This window comes from Sceloporus occidentalis, unplaced genomic scaffold (assembly GCF_023333645.1).
Source record: "Sceloporus occidentalis isolate IW3139 unplaced genomic scaffold, rSceOcc1.0.p SCAF_2, whole genome shotgun sequence".
Taxonomy (NCBI): Eukaryota; Metazoa; Chordata; class Lepidosauria; order Squamata; family Phrynosomatidae; genus Sceloporus; species Sceloporus occidentalis.
The window spans coordinates 183,362,959-183,387,091 of NW_028316982.1; the positions used below are offsets into that span (position 1 = coordinate 183,362,959).

At 42.7% G+C, this 24,133-nt stretch overlaps 1 protein-coding gene across 2 annotated transcripts in view; it reads left to right on the forward strand.

Moving 5' to 3' along the window:
- Window positions 1-19,357: 19,357 nt before the first annotated feature.
- NHS (NHS actin remodeling regulator) overlaps window positions 19,358-24,133 on the forward strand; it is a 293,130-nt gene continuing 288,354 nt past the window's right edge. For both annotated transcript variants that reach the window (XM_089511687.1, XM_089511688.1), the window contains exon 1: window positions 19,358-19,550. In XM_089511687.1, the coding sequence (XP_089367813.1) occupies window positions 19,526-19,550 (25 nt within the window). In that variant the 5' untranslated portion in view covers window positions 19,358-19,525. The remainder of the gene's footprint in view (window positions 19,551-24,133) is intronic.

Here is a 24,133-nt window from a genome sequence, read left to right on the forward strand (position 1 = left end):
ATTAAATATAAGAATTCCAGGTTGGTCTTCAATATCTCACTCTTTACAGTACTGGAAATTTGGGGACTGAAGGAAATTTTCATTTGTGGGGCAGAATTCCTATTGAAGGGTAATGCTCTCATTTTGTTTCCTTCCAATCTACAACTCTTCAGTGTTAGGTTAGCATCTTCTGACAGCTTCCATATTTTCACTGGAGCCCATACAACAAAGTCTTATGATCACTAGTCTTATATTGTGACATCTGATTGTGATTTGCTCTCCCTCCTTCCCCTTATAACGGAAATGAATAACATGGAAATGGGGGGTGGGCATGAAGGGCAGTGTTCAACACTGTGATGTCATGGCTTTGAGTAACATGTTTCAAGAGGAGATCTTGACAAGGAAACACTGATCTCAGTGGCAACACAGTGTCCAGAGTATAACATTTAGTACTGCATTAACCACAACAAATGAGCAAAAAAGAATTCTATGCATCACACATGAATTTTAATTTGAGCATTAAAAACAGCTGTTAAATGGGTACATAGACTAGCTTTTTTTATCAGTCAAAAAACATTTCCATGAAAAACATACATAATGTCAGAAAGATACCTGTGTAAAATACCAAAAGTAAATCCTACTGCACTGGAAAATATATATGCCCATGTTAGTTTGCCTATCCAGTGTAATCTAGTACATGTCTGTTCAGAAAAAGGCACAATTGAGTACAGTGTGGCTTACTCCCAGGCATAAGGATCTAGGATTGCAATCTTAGAAAATAATCTGTTATGGTACTTTCTATGTATGACTTTCATGTCTTTTTACTATTTGGGAGTTTTCCTGTAGGAAAGGAATAAAGTTTTAAAGGGTCTGTATTCTTTCCCAGTCCATTATTCCTGCTACAAAATCAACTAGTTATTAACCATAAAGTGTTCAAGCTACTGGATAGGTTTAATTATGTGCAGACTTACCCAGTGCACAATGTCAAGCCTTCTCCTGTTTTTGCTTAATGCACTAATGTATTCCGTATTACATTTCTGGGGGAGAGGGTGGTATACTTGTTATTCAAATATAATTTTATTTTCATTCATTAATTAAGTCTATATTATTGTAAGAAAAAGTCAAATAGTTTTTGCCATGTTTTGATCAATTAACATGATGATATTAGATAATCTCTGTGTAGGAGCACCTTTATAAAGATTCAAAGTGCAAATTACTGTCCCGGGTAACTCCAATACTGTAATACTTACTAGCAATCAAAATATTTGTCTATTAGTAGTTATCTTCATGTCCTGTTTTTCCCCTAATGAGTTCAAGGCAATATATAAGTCTGTTCTAACCACTTGGTTTTCACAGCAGACCTGTGAGGTAGGTCACTCAGAGAGAAAATGGTTACCCAGTGTGGACTAAAATCTGAATCTGTCAGGTACAAGTCCCATTTTCTAACCACTATACCATACTGGTTCTTAATCTCAATTTTGACAATATGTATATAGTACCAGTATATAAAGTTAAAAAAACAGCAGCTGGAATTCAATATAGCAGTTATGAATGCATAACCTCAAGCTGTGGATCTGTAACACATCCATGTTTGTGAAAACTAAGGATACAATCATGAGACTATTGGCATGACTAAAAATGCCTCCCCAAACTTACTTTGCCAGGGAGTTGCCAGATCAGGTAAACAAGGTCCATCCAGTTGGTAATCAGGGTGCAGGAAGATGACATTTCTGACACCTCTCACTAGTCAGCAAGGGTTTCACAATCAGAAACAGAACCTCTATAGCAACCTCATTGCAATCTCACTAGCTGCTGGGAGGATGGTGGTAGAAAACCCCTCCTCACACTGGGACCACTCAGGTGCATCGTCAATGAACTACAACCCATTCTGGACAATAATGCGCCTACAGACAGCCTCCAAATCTCAAACAGGTACTCACCCACAGAAAGACACATAACACAGATGGGGACATAAGCCTTGCCACAAACCAAGATGCCAACTCTGCGTACACATTCTCTCAGGAAATGTCATCACAAATCCTAATGGCATCACCCACAATATTAGGGGGACCTTGACCTTCATGTGCTCATTCTCCAATGTGATTATGCCATACTATATCATCAATACCCACCAGCACTCTGCATCAGGCAAACATGCCAGTCTCTGCACCAGAGTATAAATGGATATAAATCGGACATTAGGAATGGGAATACACAAAAACTGGTGGCATAACATTTCAGTCTCCCTGGGCATTCCATGTCAGACCTTAGAAGAATGATCCCTGAAAAAAAACAAAAACAAAAAAACTACAAAGGTAGATTGGAAAAAGAAACAGCAGAATTGGAATTCATCCATAAACTACAGTCCCTCAGCAATGGACTGAACAGGGACAATGACTTCCTGGCTCACTACATACATTTCAACACCATCTGATCCAATCCGGGAGGGGGGGATATATTCTCCCCATCTGTAGGCTAGTTTCCAAGGCCAAACTGGTCGTGCCATCTCATTTGGATATCCAATGGCTATGTCTTTGTCCACAATCAACCATCATTAAAACTGGACTTGCTACTTCAGGATCTCTCTACATACTCCTCCTCACACTGTCATTGCCAACTGAACAAATTCCTTCACCCAGTTCGAAGGTTTCCTGATGTAGTAGGTTTGTGGGGATTGAGCCAGGAGAATTTTATGTAACTAAGTAGATGATGTAGAATTCTAGCCAATATAAGACAGTATATTTTCCCAAGCCAAAATATGTACATTGTTAATAAATAAATTCATTTAATATACAAAATTTAGAGTGTTGTTTGCCCTCACTAAGTGTTCAAATGATCTCTTCTGTGTGTTTCACAATTGTTATTCAGGGCTTTAATAGTTTCCACATGATCTAAGCATGTGCTATTTCAGGCCTCAGCATGAATATCATTACTGAATACACACCTATATAAAAACAGCAACTCTGCCATATAGAGACAAAGGTCAGCCTGCTCTATCATAGGCTTGTTTTGCAGTGATTTAATTATATTGTTTACACAGGAGCATCAAACATGGGACATATCACCTGTGATGATCCACCCCACTTGCAGTCTGAAGTAATAATGATATATTCTATCACTTCCTTTGTATCTAATTTATTTCTTACTAAATTCATATCCACCTCTCAGGCAGAATGGTGGTCAGGGTAGCTAACATTAATACAATAAAAACAAAAACAAAATCCTAGCTTTGTCAGTTTCAAAGCAAAGCAAACAAATTCTCAAACTAAAAGTTTCTGCTTCTTACAGGAATGTCTGGTAAAAATGGTGGCAAGGATTATTAAGAAATATGTGAGATAACTGTGGATCTCTCAAGCATAGTGACCAAATTGGCAAGGCAGAAGCCAAGCAACAGCCAGTCCCATACCGATCAAACACACACAAGGACTAACAGAGAAATAAGTAACCTTAATGTTCTTTCAAAACATTTATAGTAATTTTTTCTGGCTGCAGATTAGAATTATTCTTGAAGTGAGTGGATGTGGAAAACCAAAAATACAGGGTCAGCAAACATATAAACTAGGAATTAGTAAATATAAGCATCCATAGGTTACTAACTCTAACAAGGATTTCATGGATCTCTCATATCAGCATATGACAGTAAAGAAACCATTTTAGCTAGCAGTGTACTAAACTTCGTACATATGTGCTAAAGGATACCATATTGCATGTGCCAGAACCAAATATAAACACTGACACCGTTCCATTTAAGTCTTTTTGTACAGCTACTAGTTCCTAAACCAGTTTATTTGTTACAATGCAGCTCATATGCAGCAAAAGCTGCTTTTCTGGCAATTATTTAAGATTAAGAAGTATAGCTTCTTTTTGCAATTTTGTCAATCGCAAAGAAGAAAGTCATCCTAAATCTGTCCTCTGTTTTAAAAAATCCCCATTTCACTTGTTTATATTTATTTGAGGAAAAATGTATACAATAATAAGAGCAAAGTAAAATCAATAACAATTTTCCAAATAGACAGTAGAAGGCATATGCATGATAACCACCCGAATCCTGACCATCATTTACTCTCATTTCCTTTCCTTGGTTTCCTCAGTGCCCTTTAAAGCAAGGAAAGACAACAGAGACCAATGTCACTCTTTTCAACCAGAAGACAGAACACTGCAGCAAGATGCTATCGCTTCACCTTCGCTCTCCTGCTTAAATCTGCTACAAGCCTTCATTCATTATCAACTGATGCCAATCTGTAAAGAATGAATTAGTTGTGCATCACAACTGCCAAGCAAGTAAATACATCTTAGTTAATCATGGTATAAAACCAAGTTGATTGAATTGTTAATTTATTCCTTTATCTGTATAAATTTATATATGGGAAAATCATTATCTTAAAATGTGTGTGTAGGAGAGATGGGGAGTATTTGTTTTAGAGTGATGAACTCAGCCCTAATAAACAATGAATACTTTTGGTTGGTTCTGCTTTAAAAGGCTGAGAAAGCCATAGATGCATGAATCTGTGGGTTAAGAATCCATGATGGAGGTCCATCTGTAATACAGATCCCCCCCCCCCGCCCCGGCCGTCCTGAGTTTAAAGATAAGTTTGTACCTTTGTAACAAAAGAACGGGGTCATCAGCCCAATTTCTAACAGGATTCAGCTCATGCAGATATATATAGACAATAGATTTTTAAAATTTAAAAGTATCATAAAAATTACAAATTTTAGTAAGACTGACCTTTGGCACCAAACCTGAAAGTAGAACAGTGCATCATAGATCAGTTTTACTTTCTGTTGCAAAAATTGCAATTTTCTTTCTTCCTCCTGCTCACTGAAGTTCAAAGAACTTCCCTTCTGTGTTTCAAACCTTTGGAAGCATCTCCTTCTACTTAGCTGACTTCCAGCAGTTGGTTTCCAAGGAAACAGCAGGATACAGTTTTGGGTATCTCAAGGTTTAAAAGGAAATCTTGGTGGGAGACTGTCAGTGTGAGACAACTGGGATTTAAGGTGCAGCAAGCGAAAGCAATATTTGACTTCCTCTTAACTGAACAGGATGGGATATGACAGGCATGGACTTGCTCAGTTGTCTCGTAACTGGAATATGTAGCCTACAGGTGAATGGGTGGCAGTAGTTCAGTTAGCAAGCCTTGGGAGGGAAACATTTCTTCAGGGATAGGAGGAAAAGGAGAAATGATAACTTGCTGAAAGAAAGAATATAGCCAGAGGCTTTGAAAGGAGTACAACTGCAAAAACCAGTGGAAAACAAACTACCATTTCTCGTCAGCCATGCTAAAAGAAGGTAATGGAAACTGTTGAAACATAGAGAGGCAACCAGAGAAGACTAGGGTTAAAGCCCAGCACTGTGCTAAAAGTGTGCTAATAAAATTTGTGGTTGTATGCCTTCAGGTCATTTATGGCTTATGATGTCCCTAAAGTGAACCTATCTCGGCATTGTCTTGACAAGATTTGTTTGTCATTGCCTTCCTCTGAGGATGAGAGAGTGTGATTTACTCAAGGTTGAGCGGGGATTCAAACCTTGGCCTCTCAGAGTCCCAGAGACCCAACACTCAAAACTACTACACAATGCTGTCAAGCTTAGTGTAGTCATACATGAACAATATCACTGAGTTTTCAACAAAATTTAATTTTGTTTGTGTATTTATATTAATGTTCTTGTCATGAGTCATCCAGTTGCAGCAGGGTATTTAAATTGCTGTCTCCGAGGCAGAAAAATTAGCATTATGACAGAACTGAATTGATTCATCTTGCTGAAAATCTGGCTGGGAGATGAGTTCAATGTTCTTCTCTGGAGGGCCTGACAAGCCTATGCAGCTCCCTCGGCTTACTTTACAGGCCAGGTCTGACTTTAGGTAGCTATAGATATTAATGCACTTAACTTTTGTTAAATGACTCTATTTAAAATCATACTTGAATGCATGCATACATGTGCACCTTTAAGTCACCTGTCAACGTATGGTGACCCCATTAATTTCATAGGATTTTATTAGGAAAGGAATATTCAAAGATGATTTGCCAGTTCTCCCTCTTAAATATAGCCTATGGCAGCTGATATTCTTTGGTGGTCTCCATCCAAGTAATAACCAGGGCTGACCCTGCTTAGCTTCTGAGATTAGATGGGACCTGGTGCCTTTAGGGCATTTAGTACTCCTTAGAGTATTTAAGTACTCTGTGGAGTATGTGGGTTTTCATTTTTTTGCAGAATAAACCACAAGGGACACATTCAAAAATTATCTTCATAATTTTTCCAAACTTAGAATTACAACACATGGTAGTCCTGATACCAGTAGCCTGGTGAATTTCTCATGCTTCACCATCATTTTTTCAAAAACTATCAAACTTCTGTACTTTTCTGGAGTATAACTTTTCTGTCTGAGTTTCATTGACTATTAATGGCAGCACTAAGAGTGTTTAAAATTCTTTCTGTGCCATTTTGAAGTCTTTATATTGGCATGCAACCTAGCGCCATTGGAATGCCTGGGGGCTGGTCACACACAAACATTCATCACTTAGCAGCCAAAATGTGTGACTGGACCACCATGGTTATCATATCATGACCTTTGTACATATTATAGGTGTATATAAACAGCTGTACATAGTTAAATTAGATATTTTTATTTACATCATACATCTGTATTTAAGATTCCTCACATTATCTCCCCCCATCACAAAGGATTACAATTTCTCTCTCTTTCACTCTTTATTAAATTCATCTTACTCCAGTCTACTCAAGAAGGACAATATCATGGTGGAATGGCAGCTGTAGCAGTAAACTAAATACATGTCATCCTACCATTGCCTCACTTAAGTACATTGGAGTAGATTGTTTCTCTTGGGCCATTACAATGGTAGTTGGTGGCTCTTATGTCATTGGGGCAGTGTATCCAGTGACATCACTAGGGTTGGCATCACCCGGTGAAGTAACTCATGGTGTCACCCCCCACTGACCTCCTCCCATACCACACCGTACAGAACAAATGTTACTCTGAAATCATAATTCCCATATATCACTGAATATAATGGCAATAGTTGTGACTTAAACAAACAGCAAAATTAAAATTATACTTTAAATTGCAGTATCATATGTACAGCCTAAATGTATTTACAAATACATAGTTTTGTGTGGTTAAAGTGAAAATTTGGTTAGCTACAATTTAAAGAAAAAATTGAAACATATTTCAAAAATTAAAGTTTTTTTTTAAAAAAATAAATTTTAAAATAAAAAATAAACCTGAGGCCTCTTCTTTATCTTCCCACTGAGTCTCATCCCACTCGTTCCATCTCTTCAGCATGTTAAAGGGATGCAGGTGAACACCACAGCCTATTTCTTCCCAAAGGCAGATGTTTGGAGAGCAATGATGTTACCCCCCCCCCCCCTTAGAATGTCACCTGATGTGGTCCACAGCTCTTCCAACCCCCCCCCCCCCTCAAGTGATGACCCTTGGTGAATCCATTCCAGGATTTTATTGGCTTTACAGGAATTATCCATGATATTGAACCTATTTCAGAAATAGAGTTCAAAACCTTGGAGAGCTCCTTTAAAGGCTACATCAAAACCTAGAGAGGATTCACCACCCCCTGACATGGGAGCCATCAGCCATCACCAGAAATATAATGCTGAATAGGAGGAAAGCCTGGTGAAGGAGGGAAACACCCTTCTTCACCTTGTTATGGCACACAGCATCATACATGTTGCCCTCACTTCATGTGTGCAGTGGAGAAAGCACACCAAAGAACAGCACTACAAATCATTTTATTTGAAATAAAATGGTCTGCCAACTGTGCCCTATGAAGAGCAGCTTAGGGAGCTAGGTGTATTTAGCCTAAAAAAGAGAAGGCTAAGAGGTGATATCATAGCCAAGCCATGTTTAAATATTTGAAAGGATGTCATTTGAAGAAGGAGCAAGTTTGTTTTCTGCTGCTCCACAGACTAGGGACACAGAGCAATGGATTCAAGCTACAAGAAAAGAGATTCCACCTGAACATTAGGAAAAACTTCCTGATGGTAAGAGCTGTTTGACAGTGGAATACACTGCCTCAGAATGTATCCATGTCTCCTTTGGAGGTTTTTAAGCAGAGGTTGGATGGCCATTTTCAGGAGTGCATTGATTGTTTATTCCTGCATGGCAGGGGGTTGGCCCTTGTGGTCTATTCTAACTCTATGATTCCATGAAATTGTTGTGTTTATTGTGGCATGAAAAAATAACATTTGCTGTTGGGAAATGAAGATGAACAAATTGAGGAAAGTAATGTATGTATTGCCAGAAAACAATACAATATCTCATGTACGGAGACCATCAGAGCATGACAATACCCTCATCTGGTGTCCCTCCAAGGATGAACAAGGTACTGTACTTTCTTCTAGGCAGCTACAGTCAAGGCTGGCCTCACCATTAGATGCTTCATGTGGCAGATGTTGATGGGGCAATGGTTACACAGCCTGTTCTGTGCCCTGTATGCTACCCTACAATTTTCAGTTGTGATAAAATATATTAACCCACCACAAGTGCTGATGAAATACTAAATTCCATTCATATTAGTCTCTGAATCCATTTTAGGCAGCAAGAAATTTTCTGCTGACCTAAGCCATGATGTTCTATGAATCTCAACATGGTGGTCCCATGAGAAGGCAGCATACAGCCAAACCAGGCACAGATATCTTCCTAACACAGATATCTGGCAGCAAAGTAAAAGGCTTTCAAATACAGTGGAGCAACAAAGAAGGAAGGAAATACCCTTATTGATCACACTCTAAATCCCAAGCCATCACTATAATCTCCTGTCTGAATATTTGCCCAACAACGCGGCTCTCCCCACTTGGAACAGAGTGAATGGTATATACAATCTGGCCTGCTGTTTTGACTGGTGAGCCAATTCTTTCAAACTTCATGTGACCACAACCACAAGCTTTCTGTGAAAGCCTCCAGACAACAGCAAACAGGCTCCAGCCTGTGTAGCTTCTTCATTACTGCAGCTTTAAGCCATAATTACATAACATGAGAGGGTTTTTCTCTTGCCAGTAGACAGAGTCACCGCTTGAGATCTGAAGTCATAACTCTGAATTTAATATACTGTATTGCCTTAACCATAAACAGGATACGTTTTGCCTGCTTGGTATAAATACAACCACCAGATCTCATTAGGCCGTAGCTTAGTAAAACTGACTAAAATATAGCCATAAGGAAAAGGTAACAAGAATAGTAACATACCAAGGCTAAACATCTTTCTGCAACATTCTTACACAAACCTCAAGGTATAATTGAAGTTTACATTCTCATCATCTACGTTCTTTGTCAGCCAATGACTAATTATGCTCCTATAAATCAGGTTTGCCTTTGAAATGATAATCACATTATCAGATTGCTTGCACGTAAAGCATTTTGAAAACACTAATGGTATTCGTAACTATTTATGCTTGCCCTCGTATCTGAGAAAGTTGTTGTTGTTTTTCATTTGACATTGACATTCAGTTAAAACTGAAGAATATTTCTGTTAACAAAGGTGTTTTAGGGAGCTCTCTTCTTATCCCATGAGTTGCCACTATTTATTAAGACTCTATAGCAGTCATTTTAAAGGGTCAAACAAAGCATGGATTATTCACATTACCTGTCCTTCACATTAGGTTTTCCTGACCCTGTGAAACATGGTGGATACCTTTTAATTTCAAGGGTGGGCAATTTGTGGCCTTGAGACTTTGCTAGACCCTGATATTGGAAAAGTTTCTTTTCTGGATTACAGCTTCCAGAATCCCCTAACTACCATGGGCACTGGAAAGGGAAGACAAGAGCTGCAGTCAAACAACACTACTCCTTGACTCTTTAAATATATTGGCCACCTTTCTTTTGTTGTTGTATCTTCAAGTAATTTCCAATTTACGGCAATCCCACCATGGGTTTTTCTAGGCAATATATTTGTTCAGAGAAGGTTTGCCATTGCCTTCCCCTGAGGCTGAGAATGTGTCACCGAGTAGGTTTCATGGCCATGCTGGGAAACCTATATTTAAGGTGGCTTATGGGATAGTATACACTCTTTTCCACAGAGGATATTCACAGCTCCTACAACATTAACATCCTCACAAACTATCAGAGCAATCTTAACCTCCTTGGATAGCTATACAAAATGGCTAAGATGAGGCAGAGGTCCTCCTTCACCGGTTATCCCTGTTATACCTATAGAAAACTCAGTATACATAAAAATCTAACAATTATGGCAAGCAGTAGAAGATTCAAAATTGGAAATTCCAAGGACAGTGAAAGAATAAAGTTAAGCTACTCTTCAGTCTGTTACATCTAAAGTCTAGATCTTGGTGATAACAGAGTCTCCAGATTCATGTGCCACTGCCACTCAATACCCCCCTAGACACAATGGGAGAATTAAAGAATAAGCTGCAGCAGTAGATAAATCAACTCTACCTTGACACTTCCCTGCCTGGCTAGAGTGTGCCAGAAAAGCTTTGGAAATAGCATACTACCTTACAATCTGTATCAACCTGCTCTGCTTAGAAGGGCAGTGCAAAGTGTTATCACATTCACGGGGTAGAAGAACAGGGAAGATTAGCCTCGTTTACCATTTTTAAAAATCATGGGCTTTGAGAAGGTTTTGGGGGTTTTTAGTACAGTGTGAAGGGTTGTTGCTTGTCTTCCAGTTATTGCTGACTTATAGCGAACCTAAGGCAAAACTATCACAAGGTTCACTTGACAAGATTTGTTCAGAAAGGGTTTGCCATTGCCTTCATCTGGTGATGAAAGAGTGTGACATACCCAAGGCCATCCAGTGGATTTCCATGACTGAGTGAGGTCCTGAAGCCTGGTCTCCTAAAGTCCTAGGTCAGCACTCGAATCACTAAACTTTGCTGGCTCACAGTGTGAAGAGCCCCAAATGATGATGATGAAGATGGTTATAATCTTCTCATATGATGGTTCTGCAGACAGATGTAAGGGCCTGTAATTGTCATCATATGTATTTGTCATACAATAGCCATTCTATACAGTTATGGCAAGGGCCAAGAAGAAAAACAGGGCCACCATGAAACCTCCATCAGGCATTAGCTCTCCAAAACAATCATCTAGCAGCCATTCCACCAGGATGAAGAATGGGTAGCAACAGGAAGCAGGTCCACTCCATGGGCTCAACTGAGAGACTATAAGTTTGGGGCTTCTCCTGCCTTAAACTATTTCCATTCCAGCTGATCGTGAGAAACAAAGCAGCAATTCCCATGGACAGTCATTGTCAGAATCCTCTAGATGTTTCAATTTTCTTATTTTGCTTTGCCCTCCCCACCTCTTTTCCCTTTTATACCATGTCGTTTTAGACTATAAGCTTGAGAGCAGTAGTTAACTTTTAGACTTGTATTTTATTTTATTTTTTGGTAGAACAGCATGTTTTAGGTAAATAAACTATTGTATTTAGAAGCATTTTGGAAACCTGATAGAAGCTATGCATAATTCCAGAAGACCAAAACTGCAATGCATGCCAAGGGAAGAAATCACAGGCAGCCGTTTGGTGATCAGCTACTGCTTCCTGTTTGGTGATCATGGGGGAGGGAATGCAAATAAAGGAAGAGCTAGATTAAAACACACAAAAAGGAAACCTGCAGGTATTTGCATATTCGGGCTGTATAGGAATTAACAGCCAGGTTTGCAGGATGTGGCTGATGCATACTAAAATATAGGAAATCTGTGTGAAAGTGCAATTCTGAGCATACAGATTCTAATCACCTGTGAAATAGCAGCCCTGGCTTGACACTTCCAATAAACAATTTCATCATCTATTCTGCACGCAAGGATTCTCCTGAGGAAGACTGAAGTAGAAAAATAGAGATGCGAGGATGTGCCTTAAAGCAATGAATTCTTTCAGCAATGTTACTTCTGTATTTCTGAATGTTACTTGTACTATATTGAAAACTGCACTGGAAAGGAAAGAAAGAAAATAATTAAAAAAAAGGATACTTCACCTCCATCAGTTTGGAAAACTGAGGTGGCTTTGGGGCCTGGCTGTGGCCTTGAGGGGAGGCTTGTTTCAAGTTGCTGCTCAGCTGGAAAAGCGCTGGCCTTGTGCAAGCCTCCCAGTTTTAATTCTGTGTCTGAAAAATGGAAATAATAATGACCTACTTTCAAAGGATTCTCTTGAAGATAAGGATTATAAAAGCCTGCGTAGTTTTCTCAACAAACAGTACATGTTTTGCAGCCTTTTTATATTACCTATTCTTGGATTGAGTCTCACTGTTTTAGCTTTGGATGAAGAAAATAATTTAAGCTCTGATGTTTTTACTCATTACACTAAAGGAAGCCATTTTTGTTAAATCCAACTTCTCCCTGTGATAGGAGCAGCTCCACCTGTTCAAATTTCTCCCTTATGCACTTTTGAGACAGAGGTGGGCAACTGGTAAAGGTCCAGGGGCCAACTGTCTGGTTGGCAGCCCCCTTCAAAATTAAAACAAAAAACAATAACACACCACACTAATAAATACAAAGAACTCACACCAAAAAACCCCACACAACCTCAAAATTCCTCAAGTTACCAGTTATGATATTCAGGTTTTGTTTGTTTGTTTGTTTAAAAAAGAACAGTTCAATTAAACAGTGAGTTGCTGCTCCAAGAAGCTTCCAGAAAAAGCAAACTGCTATTTTGACCAGAAAAAGAGCCAAAGGGAATGAAAGGATAAAAGAGCTGCAAACTTTGCCCAGGGGCAGGCTGCATTAAAGAAATGAGAGTTAGGTGCAGTAGAAACAAGATACTGTACCAAAGAAGTGGAAGGCAATCAATGGAGACATAAGTATAAAATAGAATAAGAGGCAGGGTGAAAAAGATGACCAATGTGACTGTTTACAGATGGAGGGGATGTGTGGCCTTCCATATGTTGTTGGACTACAACTCCCAGCATCTCTAGCCAACATAGCCAGTGTTGAGGTGTGCTAGGAGTTGTAGTCCAATAACTTCAAAGGGATGCAAGTTTCCAATCAGTCAGTGACATAGATAGCAAAGTTCATTCGTATGGGCCTACACTCTGTCAGTCTCAGCTAGAGTAGACCCATTGTTTCTGTGGAATTTACAGAAGTGTTGACTCTCCATTCAACAATGGATTCAGTAAATTTATTCATTTTGAGATTAACCAGTAAGATGTACTAGGCGCTCAGTCAATATGCTGTGTGTGGAAGAAGGGGACCAAACCAGTCACATAAAGATAAGTGGCAGTAGAATGGCTCCACATTTAGTGACTGGAACTTCTTATGTATATTTATAATATTTGATGTGTTTAGTTTACCTTTGGAGCTGGAACCAATCTGTTGGGAAATCTGAGTTCATATCTGGATAAGCTAAACTTGATAGAGATATAGTATCTTACTTCAGGTAGTAAGATATAGAGGCAAATGGAGGCACAATGAACTACCTTCTAAATTAGAGTGGCTAAATTAAATGTGAAAAGTAGCTAAAGTTAGAGATGGACAACTTGCATGCAAATGCAAAGCCTAAGGGATGAGTTAGAAGCACTTCCCCCCAAATGTTTAGAACTACAACTTCCACTAGCCCCAGTTACAATGACCAGTAGTCAGAAAGTATTGGAGCTGTTCTCCAGAATGTCTAGAGGAGGTCTAGTTTGGAGACTAAGGGGCGGTATGCAGCCGGCCCTTTACTGCAGCCCTGATCCGGCCTCTGGAGGACGAAAAAGGAACCAAAAAATGCAGCTCCTTTTTGGGCCCACTAAAAGGCGCCACAGCCATGGTGGTGCGGCTTTGTGATGCCCTTTTGGCGCTGCATCACCTAGACGCAGCACCAGGGTCGCACTATGATGCTGCGCCCCATCTAGAACGGTGTGCAGTGTCATGGCGCGGGGGGGGGGGAGACGCTCTGCCATGATTCTGCCAACAAGCCAGCACTTTGTGCCCGTCTGTATTGGGCCTTAGAAGAAAAGAGAGCAATAGGTAGCTACCAAATGAAATAGCTGTTGTTCACTAAATGGTTCACTACAGAAATGAATGCTAGGAAAGAAACAAACATTTACAAAGCCATTACATTTTGGAACATTCTTACTTTAAATATTCTTTCCAATTTTTTTCCAGTCCTAAGAGTCCAAATGGTTTGTATCTCTTTCACTTGCTGACCTTCCAAGAAAAGGCAATGAACATGTGCAAGGAAGCAAACTATTTATTTTGTCAGTTCCTAAGTGGCTCGCATGTCACCTAAATGATACAAATATGAAACAAAGTACATATAATTGGGATGATAAAGTTTTTTAGGGAAAATGCTGCAGTGTAAGCCAAACAAGCATTATATGTTTTTCCAGGTGCTTGTCTGAATGATTGTATTTAGATTTGAGGAATGCATGTTTTCCCTAAGGAGGCTACTGTTTTGGTTAGCAAGTTGCAATGGACAGAGGTGACAAAAAATATTGCAGAAATGGGATATTTCTTTTTCATTCTTGCCCTCCTTTCATGCAGCCTAGGGATAGGAAAGTTATTCTGCTAGATGTTTTGAACTGTAACTACCATTATACTTCTGCACCAGCTGTAGTAGTTCAGACTGATGGGAGTTGCAGTTCAGCTATATCTAAAGGACTTTTTCTGGTTTATAGTTAGACTAGTTAGTCATCAGTGTTGCTATTCCTCTGGCTTAACTGATCTATGAACTGTAACTAAAAGACAAGCAAGAAACAGTGTCATTGAGCACCTTGTACATTACAAAGATATGCCATGCCTGCAAACTATGTAAACTTTGCTGGAAAACATCAACAGGAGGGGCTTCGATAAGTATTTCATCTTCTGCATGCCTGATATCTTATGTCAAAAGACACCATTTATAATTCTTACACTGTGCTAAATCTACTAAATTATTCATTTTGAGTTGTAGCTCTCAAATGTTGGCCTCAGTCCAATTGCTAGCCCCAACTAGAGTACACCCGATGAAGCAGTTGCTGAATGTAAGTCAATACTTACATAAGTCTCATTGATTCCATGGGTCTTCTTCAGATGGAGACTTGTAATTGGGTATAAACTACTGTTTCTTTATGGGCAACAGATTCCAGAGGGTTCAGTGGCAAAGAGCTTTCCAAGGTAATTCTTGGCATCCATTTACTGTTGCTCATCAATATTGCACTAGCAATCTACAAAGTGCTTCACAAACATTGGTCTCCCTTGATATATGTTTTTATTTGAATGCATCAGAATGCCAAGAGTGACTTACAGATTAAGACAGATGCATGCAGTAACACAGGGCTAGCAGGGTGTAGCGATTTGAGTGTTGAACAAAGACTCAGGGAGACCAGGATTTGAATCCCTGTTCAGCCATGGAAACCCACTGAGGAGTTTATCACATGGGAGGAGTTTCACTTAATTTCGAATGAAAAGAAAGCAGGGCCAGAACGCATTTCACGTGAATTCGCTAGTTGAGCAAATTTAAGTGAATTTGAATTGCATTTGAACTGATTTCCCATTGCCCAAAATATTGCCTGAAATTGCATGTGTTAGTCTATCACGCAATAATGTTAAACCCCATGATTGTGTTCGGATTGCCATTGGATTATACTTCCAATTTTCCTTGTCTGATAAACTCTTGAGTGACCCTGTGGAAGCCACTCTATCTCAGGCTGCATCCACACTTCATAAATAATACAGTTGGACCCCACTTTAAATACCATGGCTCAATTCTATGGAATACTGGGAACTGTAGTTTATTGTGGCACCAGAGATCTCTGACAGAGAAGGCTAAATGCCTTGCAAAATTACAGTTATTGCACCATGACAGTTAAAGTGGGGTCAACCTGGATCATTTCTGCAGTGTGGATGCAGCCTCAGTCTAATGGGAAGGCAATGGCAAACCCCCTCTCAATAGGGTCACCGTAAGTCAGAGTCAACTTGAAGCCACATAACAGCTGCAGCAACATGGGAAGATATTACCCACAACTACAGAGCATGTGTGTATGTGTGCCTTCAAGTTGCCAGTCGACTTTGGCAATCTCATGAACGTCATAGGTTTTTCTTTGGCAAGGAATCCTCAGAGGTGGTTCAGCTATATCTGAACTATAGCCTACAGCAACTGGTGTTAATTGGTGGTCTCCCATCCAAGTACTAACCAGGGTCGATCCTGCTTAGCTTCCAAGATCAGACAAAGCTTGGTGCCTTATGAGTAATATAGAGTACCCAACCTGAAAAGAAAACCAATAAAACTGGCTTTTAAAGGCTGTTGAGAATAAAAAGCTCTTTACTTGGGAGTCCTAGGTGACATCTGCACTGCAGAAATACTCCACTTTAACTGCCATGGTTCAATGCTATGGAATTCTGGTGCCACAACATACTATAGTTCCCAGAATTCCCTAGCATTGAGACATGGCAGTTAAAGTGGTATGAAACTAGAGTATTTCTGCAGTGCGAATGCAGCCCAAATTATATTGAAGAGAATGCCACTTCTAATAGAAGGCTACTTTTGTAGTCTTCCCTTCTTGTTGTTATTATTATGGCCTGTCAAGTATGTACTGTCAAGTTAGCTTTGACTTATAGTGACCCTATGAATGAGACACCACCAGCAGCCCTACTCAGCTCTTCAATACTCAAGGCCAAAGCTTCCTTACAGAGTCAGGTCATGTATAAGGTGAAGGCTTCCTGTGGCTGATTTTGACACAGGGGCAGGAACATACATTTTATTGTGTCCACCCCCTTTAATTTGAAGGTAGTTTGCCTAGAACTTGACTTCATTGTCAGTGATGGACCTGAATAGTCTCCACTTCTTTTTCTTGTTGGTAATTCAAGCCTGAAGTGTGTTAGATACAAACAATGCAAATCTTCAACTCCACTGGACCTTCCAAGTAATTCTGTATTAGATTGTGCAGCTGAATCCACAATGACCACTATTTAAAGGTTCTTTGTACTTTATATGCTTTTTAGTGTACACACACACACACTTTTAATGAAAATAAAACACACACACACATAACACATGTACACAACCTCTCAATCTCTTTTCAAGTCTTTGTGAACAATGATATTTTACTCTGACTGTCAGTGCTCCCAAGACAACCCATGGAATAAGCAAACCGAGATCTTGCCCTGGATGCTGGGCTGAAGTAGCTGCCAAGCTGAACTTGTGAATTGTGACTCAGTGTCAGTTGAACATGTCATCTGAAATGGGCTACAGCTGACACTAGTAGTATGTTGTATTAACTCTCCCCCAGCATCCTTCATGTAGTTTAGCTACTTATAATAAAAAATTAACTTATTAGCTTTACAACACATTTCTGGTTTGATGTCCAGACTTGAAAAATGTGTAGTGGCGGCACCATCTTTGACAGGAAAGGCTGGGCTGACATCCTCTTTGACTGTTTCACGGTATGACCTTCCTGTTCAGGCAGGCATTTGCTTTGTGAGTTTTATTAGCAGTTGTATTATTAATCCATATTTACTGTAATTTGATTGCAACACTTATAAGTATTTTTTTTGAAAGAAGAAAATGCTGTTAGTCACTTTAAATGGGATAAAATGAACAGGAAATGCAGGATTTAAGTTTTCATACACATTCATTAAATTAAATGTCAATTTGTGAGCCTGTCTGCCCCTGAGATCTGCAGGAGAGGCCTTTTGTTCATGTCATGACCTTTGCAGGTGTGGTTGGTGGGAACACAAGATAGAGCCATCTTGGTATCTGCCCCTGGACTTTGGAACTTCCTCCCTAGAGAGGCTAGAATGGCTCTCTCCTTGGTCTCTTTCCATGGGCCGGCAAAGCTTATTATTAGACTAGGTCCTTGGTACGCACTGGATATTGGTTCCAGGGCCCTCTGTGGATATCAAAATCTGTAGATGCTCAAGTCTCATTAAATACAAGGACACAGTGAAATTCCATGAGCCACACAAAAGAAGTCCTTCCTTTTCCTTTGTAAAAGAAGCCAGGGACTGATGGGGTGAGAGAGCTAGGCGACTAAGAAGCAGGAATTTACAATTTATATTAGTGTTTTTTAGTTTTTATTGTGTCATGTCCCACATTTTTCTCCAATGTCCTACATTTTGCAGTCCCTTGTCCTCCTTTGAGGTTAGGACATCTGCAAAGGAGGACAAGGCACTGCAAAATATAGAACCTTCAAGAAAAAGTAGGACATGAGACAATAAAGAGCTAAAGACACTCATAAATGTAAATGCCTGCTTCTTAGTGATGCTCAAAATGGGGGACTTTTTGGAATTACTCCTGGGCAGTAGGTTGAAATTTCCTCCTGGAAAAGGAGGACATCTGCTCACCCTGAATGTAGGACATTCAAGAAAAATGTAGGGCATTCTTCCTCATGCTCAAAATGGAGGAACTTTTGGAATCCCTCCTGGACAGAAGTCCCAAATATAAGGACATGCCCTGAAAAAGGAGGACCTCGAGTCACCCTGAATTGAGGGTATCCAAGAAAAGAGTAGAGCATGGCCAAATAAAAGCTCAAAACATTTAATATAAATTCAGTCTTCATGTTCCAAATGGGGGACCTTTTGGAACCCCTCCTGGAGGGAAAAGGAGGACGGCCGGTCACCCTGAATGTAGGGCCTTCAGAAAAATGGAGGACATGACTAAAAAAAACCTTTACAACCCCCACTTACTATGAAGCCCATGCTGCTTAGTGATGCTCCAAATGTTTCTGGGGGAGCCTGCAGTGTCCCTCGCGGCCAGCAGGTGGGGCTGCGGAGTCTCTCTCTCTCTCTCTCTCTCTCTCTCTCTCTCTCTGCCCCGCCTGCTTCCCTGGTTCCTTGCTCCGGGTTTTCAAGGCGTCCCCTTCGGTTTCGGAAGCAGCAGCAGCAGCAGCAGCAGCCCCAGCAATGCCCTCGAAGTAGCCCCCCATCCTTCCCTCTTCTGTGGCGCTGATGAGAGAAGGAGGCTGGAGTGGCTGGCAGAAGAGCGCGGGAAGAAGGGGGCAGCAAGAGGAAGGCTGGGCGGGTGATGCTGAGGGGCCATGAAGGCTGGCAAGTGAGCCCCGCTGCCCAGCCTTTGCCTTGAGTCAAGAGGAGGAGAGGAGGAAGAAGAAGAAGAAGGAGGAGAAGGAGAGAGGCGTGGGGCGGCTGCTCTGCTTCTTTGGGGCCCTTCTCCTCCTCCTCCTCCTCCTCCTCCTCCTCCTCCTCGCTTGGCCATGCCTTTCGCCAAGAGGATCGTGGAGCCCCAGTGGCTCTGCCGGCCCCAGCCCCTGGCCTCCCTGCTGGACGAGGGCCCCCAGAGCCCCCCCAGGGCCCCCCCAGGGCCCCCCCCTCAGCAGGGAGAGGGGCCCCCAGCAGAGAAGGCAGGCCGGCTGCAGGAGCAGGACCGGGACGAGGACGAGGACGACGAGGAGGAGCCGGAGGCAGCAGCAGCATCAGGAGCCTGGGGTCCGGAGAGCCAGGGCCAGTCCCCCTGCTGCGCTGCCCCGGGCTGTCGGGAGCTGTCCTGGGGGAGCAACGCGGCGCTCTCGCGGGTCCTGCGGCAGCTCTCGGACGTGGCCCGCCATGCCGGCGCCCTCTTCCAGGAGCTGGAGGCTGAGCTCCACGGCACCCACCGGCGCCTCCGGGCCCTTCAGGGGCGGGTGGGAGGCCTCCAGGGCGCCCTCCGAGGGATGGACCCCAAGCAGGAGCCCGTCCGTAAGTCCGCCTTCTTGCCTCCTCCCAGGGAGGGCTCTTGGGGGGTATGCCCTACTTTCTTGCTTGGAGCTTTCTCCATGACAGGGCCCTTCTGAGCAGGAGCCAGAGCCAGAGCCAGAGCCAGGGGGGGCTAGGTAGACATGCCTTGAAGAGTCAGTCCTCTATTCACGGGGGCCTTTCTCCATGGTCCATTCTGAGCAGGAGCCAAGAGCCAGGGCTCTTTATCGACAGGAGTCTCTTGTTAGCTTTGATTTAGTCATGCCCTACACTTTCCCCCTGGAGCTCCTCCATTCAAGGGGCCAGAGGTGGTGGGCTCCCTCCTTTTCCCAGGACATGCCTTATATTTCTGCCTTCTGTCCAGAGGGAACCCGGGAAGTCCTCCCCTCGGGAGAGGAGGGTCTTGTGGGTTGTCCTTTGGCCATGCCATGCTCCCTTCTGTCTTGCAGGGCTCCTCCATTCAGGCAGAGCAGAGGTGGCCCCCATCCATGTCTTACGTTCCAGCCTCCCGTAAGGAAGGAAGGAATCCCCAAATGTCCTCCATTCTGAGCAGGATCAAGAGGCGTGTGGCTCTATCTTTGGGCTCTTCGTTGAGAAACCCCCCCCCCCAATTTCCCTGGCAGGTCCTCCATGTCCTCCTCCATCGCCCTCGGAGGGAGGGAAGAAGGACCCTCTGGAGGGGGCTTGGGAGGGAGCCAGAGCACCCTCCGGGGACGAAAGCATTGGGAACCAGGCAGGAAAGCCTTGCCTTGGCTGCCTCTGGAGCCCTTGCTTTGGGAGGCGTGGCAGGGAAGGGAAAAAGGATGCTGCCATGGCCATCCTGGCTTTTTATTGAGGAGACCTGTCCTTTTCAGCCCCCTTTTCCTCAGCACTTGCCCTGACATACCCCCCCCCAGTCGCCAGGGATAAAGCTGGGGAGGAGGGTCACTTTTTCCACCACAGAGGTGCCAAGATCTGTTGGGGGGGGGGGGGGCTATAAGGATTAAACTCTGCCTAAAGTTGGGCTGGGTGCCTTTGATTTTGGTGGCTTTTTTTAAATGTCCAAAGCGGCTGTTTGGGTTTCAGAAGCCATTGCTTGGTCCAAGGTGGGCTGGAGAAGAGAAGCCTGAGGCAGCCAAGTGGGATAAGCCCCCTTCCCCAAACCCACATATTTTGATTGGGGGGGGGGGATGGCCTTCCAAGCTTCTCCATCCCTCCTCCTCCAACCTGCACCCAGAGTCCCCGTCTACCGTTTCTGTAGAGACCGTTAGCCAGACCCCTGATGCTGAAGGGCTGATGCCCAAGGGACCCTCGCTTTGTGGGTGTGGGGAAGGAGGCGTGGAGGAGACCCGGCCCTAGGCAGGGGGCTTGTTCTTTTCCAAAGGAAGGGGGAGAAGCATGTTTTCCCCACCCCAGATGGAGACTTCTCCTCCTCCTCCTCCTCCTCCCTCCTTCAGAGATCTGCCTGACCCACTTTTCCTGCTGATGCCAGGGATGGTTGGGGAGGGGGAGGGAAGCTCAGCCTGGGGAGGGAGGGAAGGAGGGGGAGTCCCCATTTGGGAGGGCTTCCTCTCCTCCCCTCTTCCTCCTCCTCTTCTGCTCGCTGCCCGTTCCTTAGGGGTTGGCATCAAAGATTCCCCCTTGGTTTTGCATGCTGGAGGCAAATTGCTGCATCTCTGTAGGGTTTTCTGTACCAGGCAGGTTGCCTGCCAGGTCAGTTGAAAAGTCCAGAAGGCCAAAGATATCTATATCTATATCTATATTTATATCTATACCATCTTTCTCTATCTATTGGGATGATGAGGGAGGGAGGGGGAAGCCTTGGAGGGGATCCCTCTGGCTAGGGTTGGCATTTCTGCAGCCTAACCCCCTCCCCGCCATGGTCACCGATCCTATTGCAACTGGCCAGTCCCCATCATCATCATCATTATCATGACTGCCTCTCTTTCAAATGCCCCCTTTCTCCCCTGAAACCCTCCTCCACCCAGATCCACTAGATTTTGGTGGTCTTGCTGGAAGAACAGCCTTCTTCTGTTTTTCAAGGGAGGGGGGTTGTGTTTCCTTATGCAGAGATCACCTTGTGTCGGTCCAGCCCTTTCCCCAGAAAAGCAGAGAGGACAGCAGTTGCTCAGGCTGGCTAACAAAATGGTTTTACCCTGGCATTTTAAACCTGCCTTTTCCAGCAATTGCAACCTAATCTCTCTCTCTCTCTCTCTCTCTCTCTCTCTCTGTGTGTCTGTCTGTCTGTCTAAAATGCACAGTTTGGGGTTTGTGAATAGCAGGGAATCTTTTCTTCTCTGTATGTCAAGAAAAAAACTGGCCATCCAGATGAGAAGAGTGGATCTGATGCTGATTACTGTTGTAAATGTCCAAAGAGCCTGAGTTCTGAAAAATATTTCATGGTGGCAGGGGACTCCCATGTTGGAAGATGTAGAATATATTATTGTGTGGAATGTGGGTTTTGTGCGGATCTTTGTGTGTGGCTGCTGCTTTACTCCTTGGTAGCCTGGCACTTCTTGCCCCCCCAGTCAGAGGCAGTCTGTGTCCATTAGGTGGAAAGGGAAGCCAATGGAGACAGAAGAGCACTGGGGCATCTTCCTATGTCAGTGGGCTGGTGAATCTACTCCAAATATTAGCTTCAAGCCTAAAGAAGCTGTCCCAGGTGCTGAACCTATTCTGAGGAAAGAGTTCAGCAACATGGATAGCTATTTTGATACTTAGACTAAAACCCAGAGTGGGTTCTCTGCTCCACTGTCATGGAGACTACCAGCTGCCAATGCCTGAGAGGATCAGCTGGCTTGAGCTGAAGAAGCCCAGGTTCTGACTGGGCTGCTAATCAGAAGAGGATGAGGATGTGTTTATGGAAGGCAGGTAAAAAGTCTAACTTGTGGTGCCATTCAGATATATTAGGACTACAAATCCCATCATTGTCAGCCATTATGACCAAGAAAAGCACCAAATTTGGGAGGAGGCACAGGATTTAGAGAGCTTGGAGTTGTCCTCTTGCGTTGCACTCAGAAGCACCATTCCAAATGGTAACTAGAGTAGCTTTATCTTCAGAGTATAATGGACAACTGTGCAGAGAGAAACAATTTAGCCCTTTGTGTCCCCACTCCATGGGCTGCACTAGTATCTAGATCTTCCTCACAAGATATATCATAGATAAAGGGAAAGCAAACTGATGGTTTTGCCTCCAAATTCCCCCAATTAAAGTCAGAGGTTCAGTGGACTTGGTGGGCTCCAAGAGTTGGGTTTGATGGCCATTCATGGACTGTACTTTGCCCATTCTTGCTTTAGAGGTTTGCATTGGCACTTCAAAACATTTGCTTCGGCACTCTTTGGATATATTGGGAATGTGTATCTGCCAGTAAATTGTTCTGATAACAGTTTACCTGCTTTGATTTCCCACAAGGAACTTGACAATTGTAGATCAGTAAACAGGCTGACTGTTCTTTGTTGAAGCTGCCTTGTCCCCTCCACTGACCCACAGTAGAAGGGCAGAGGGAATGGATTGGTTTATAGCTGAGAGGTAGAGCACCTCCTTTGCTTTAAAAAGTTGAGTGCCTATAGCTAGGAGCACCACTGTCTGAAAGCGTAGAGCACCAGGGCATGTCTGGACATCACTGACAATATTGAGCAGAGAAATGGGCTCTGAGCTGGCTGGGGGATTCTGGGAACTGAAGTAACTTCTTGGAACTCTGTCCTGGCCAGTGCTTTTTTTGTTTTTGTTTAAATCCAGTTTCCACATGGGATCCGTCCCATGTGATAAACTCCAGTGTCTGTTTTGGAACATGTTAGAAGACAATTAAGATATGCTGTTAAGGACCAGTGGGCAGCTATGGTCACTAGATGTTTTTAGACTATGGCTCCCATAATATCTCAGAACTTGCTAGGGATGATGGTAGCTGTAGGCAGAAAATATCTGGAAAGCCTCACTTGATCACCCCTGCTGCTTTTTGATGTATCTTCAGCTAATATGTATCATGATTCAAGTTAGAATGATAGGACTGGAAGATGTGAAGCCAGCTGTGACTCATCTGTCACTAGTCGCTAAATACAACTGCTGGTCCCAACTTGAGTAGGGCAACAAAATCAGTGGGATTTATATAAGTATTAACCATTCAGACAGAGAGCATGGTGTATTAGTTTGAGCATTGAAATATGACTCTGGAAACCAGAGCTCAAATCCCCATTTAGCCATGGAAATTAAGTGGGTGACCTTGAGCAAGTCACATTCTCTCAGGGGAAGGCACCGGCAAACTCCCTCTGAACAAATCGTGCCCAAAAAATCCCATGATAGGTCTGTGTAAGGGTGGCCAGAAGTCAGAAGTGACTTGAAGGCACACAACAGCAGATTAACCATTCCATAACTAATTATTTGGGTCTACTCTAGCTGGGATTTGTGATTGGATTTAAGCTTAGCACCATAGTTCAGAAGGGATATGTTCCCTTATCCTTTCTTTAAGCAAACCCATTGTAGACTCATGTATCACTTCATATCCTTGTAAACACATTTCTCACTGAGCTTTTGTAGTGTAAAGTTGTTTAGTTATATTTCCCAAGACATCGAGAAGTAATGTTTTTTAATTAATGCTGCAAATCATGTA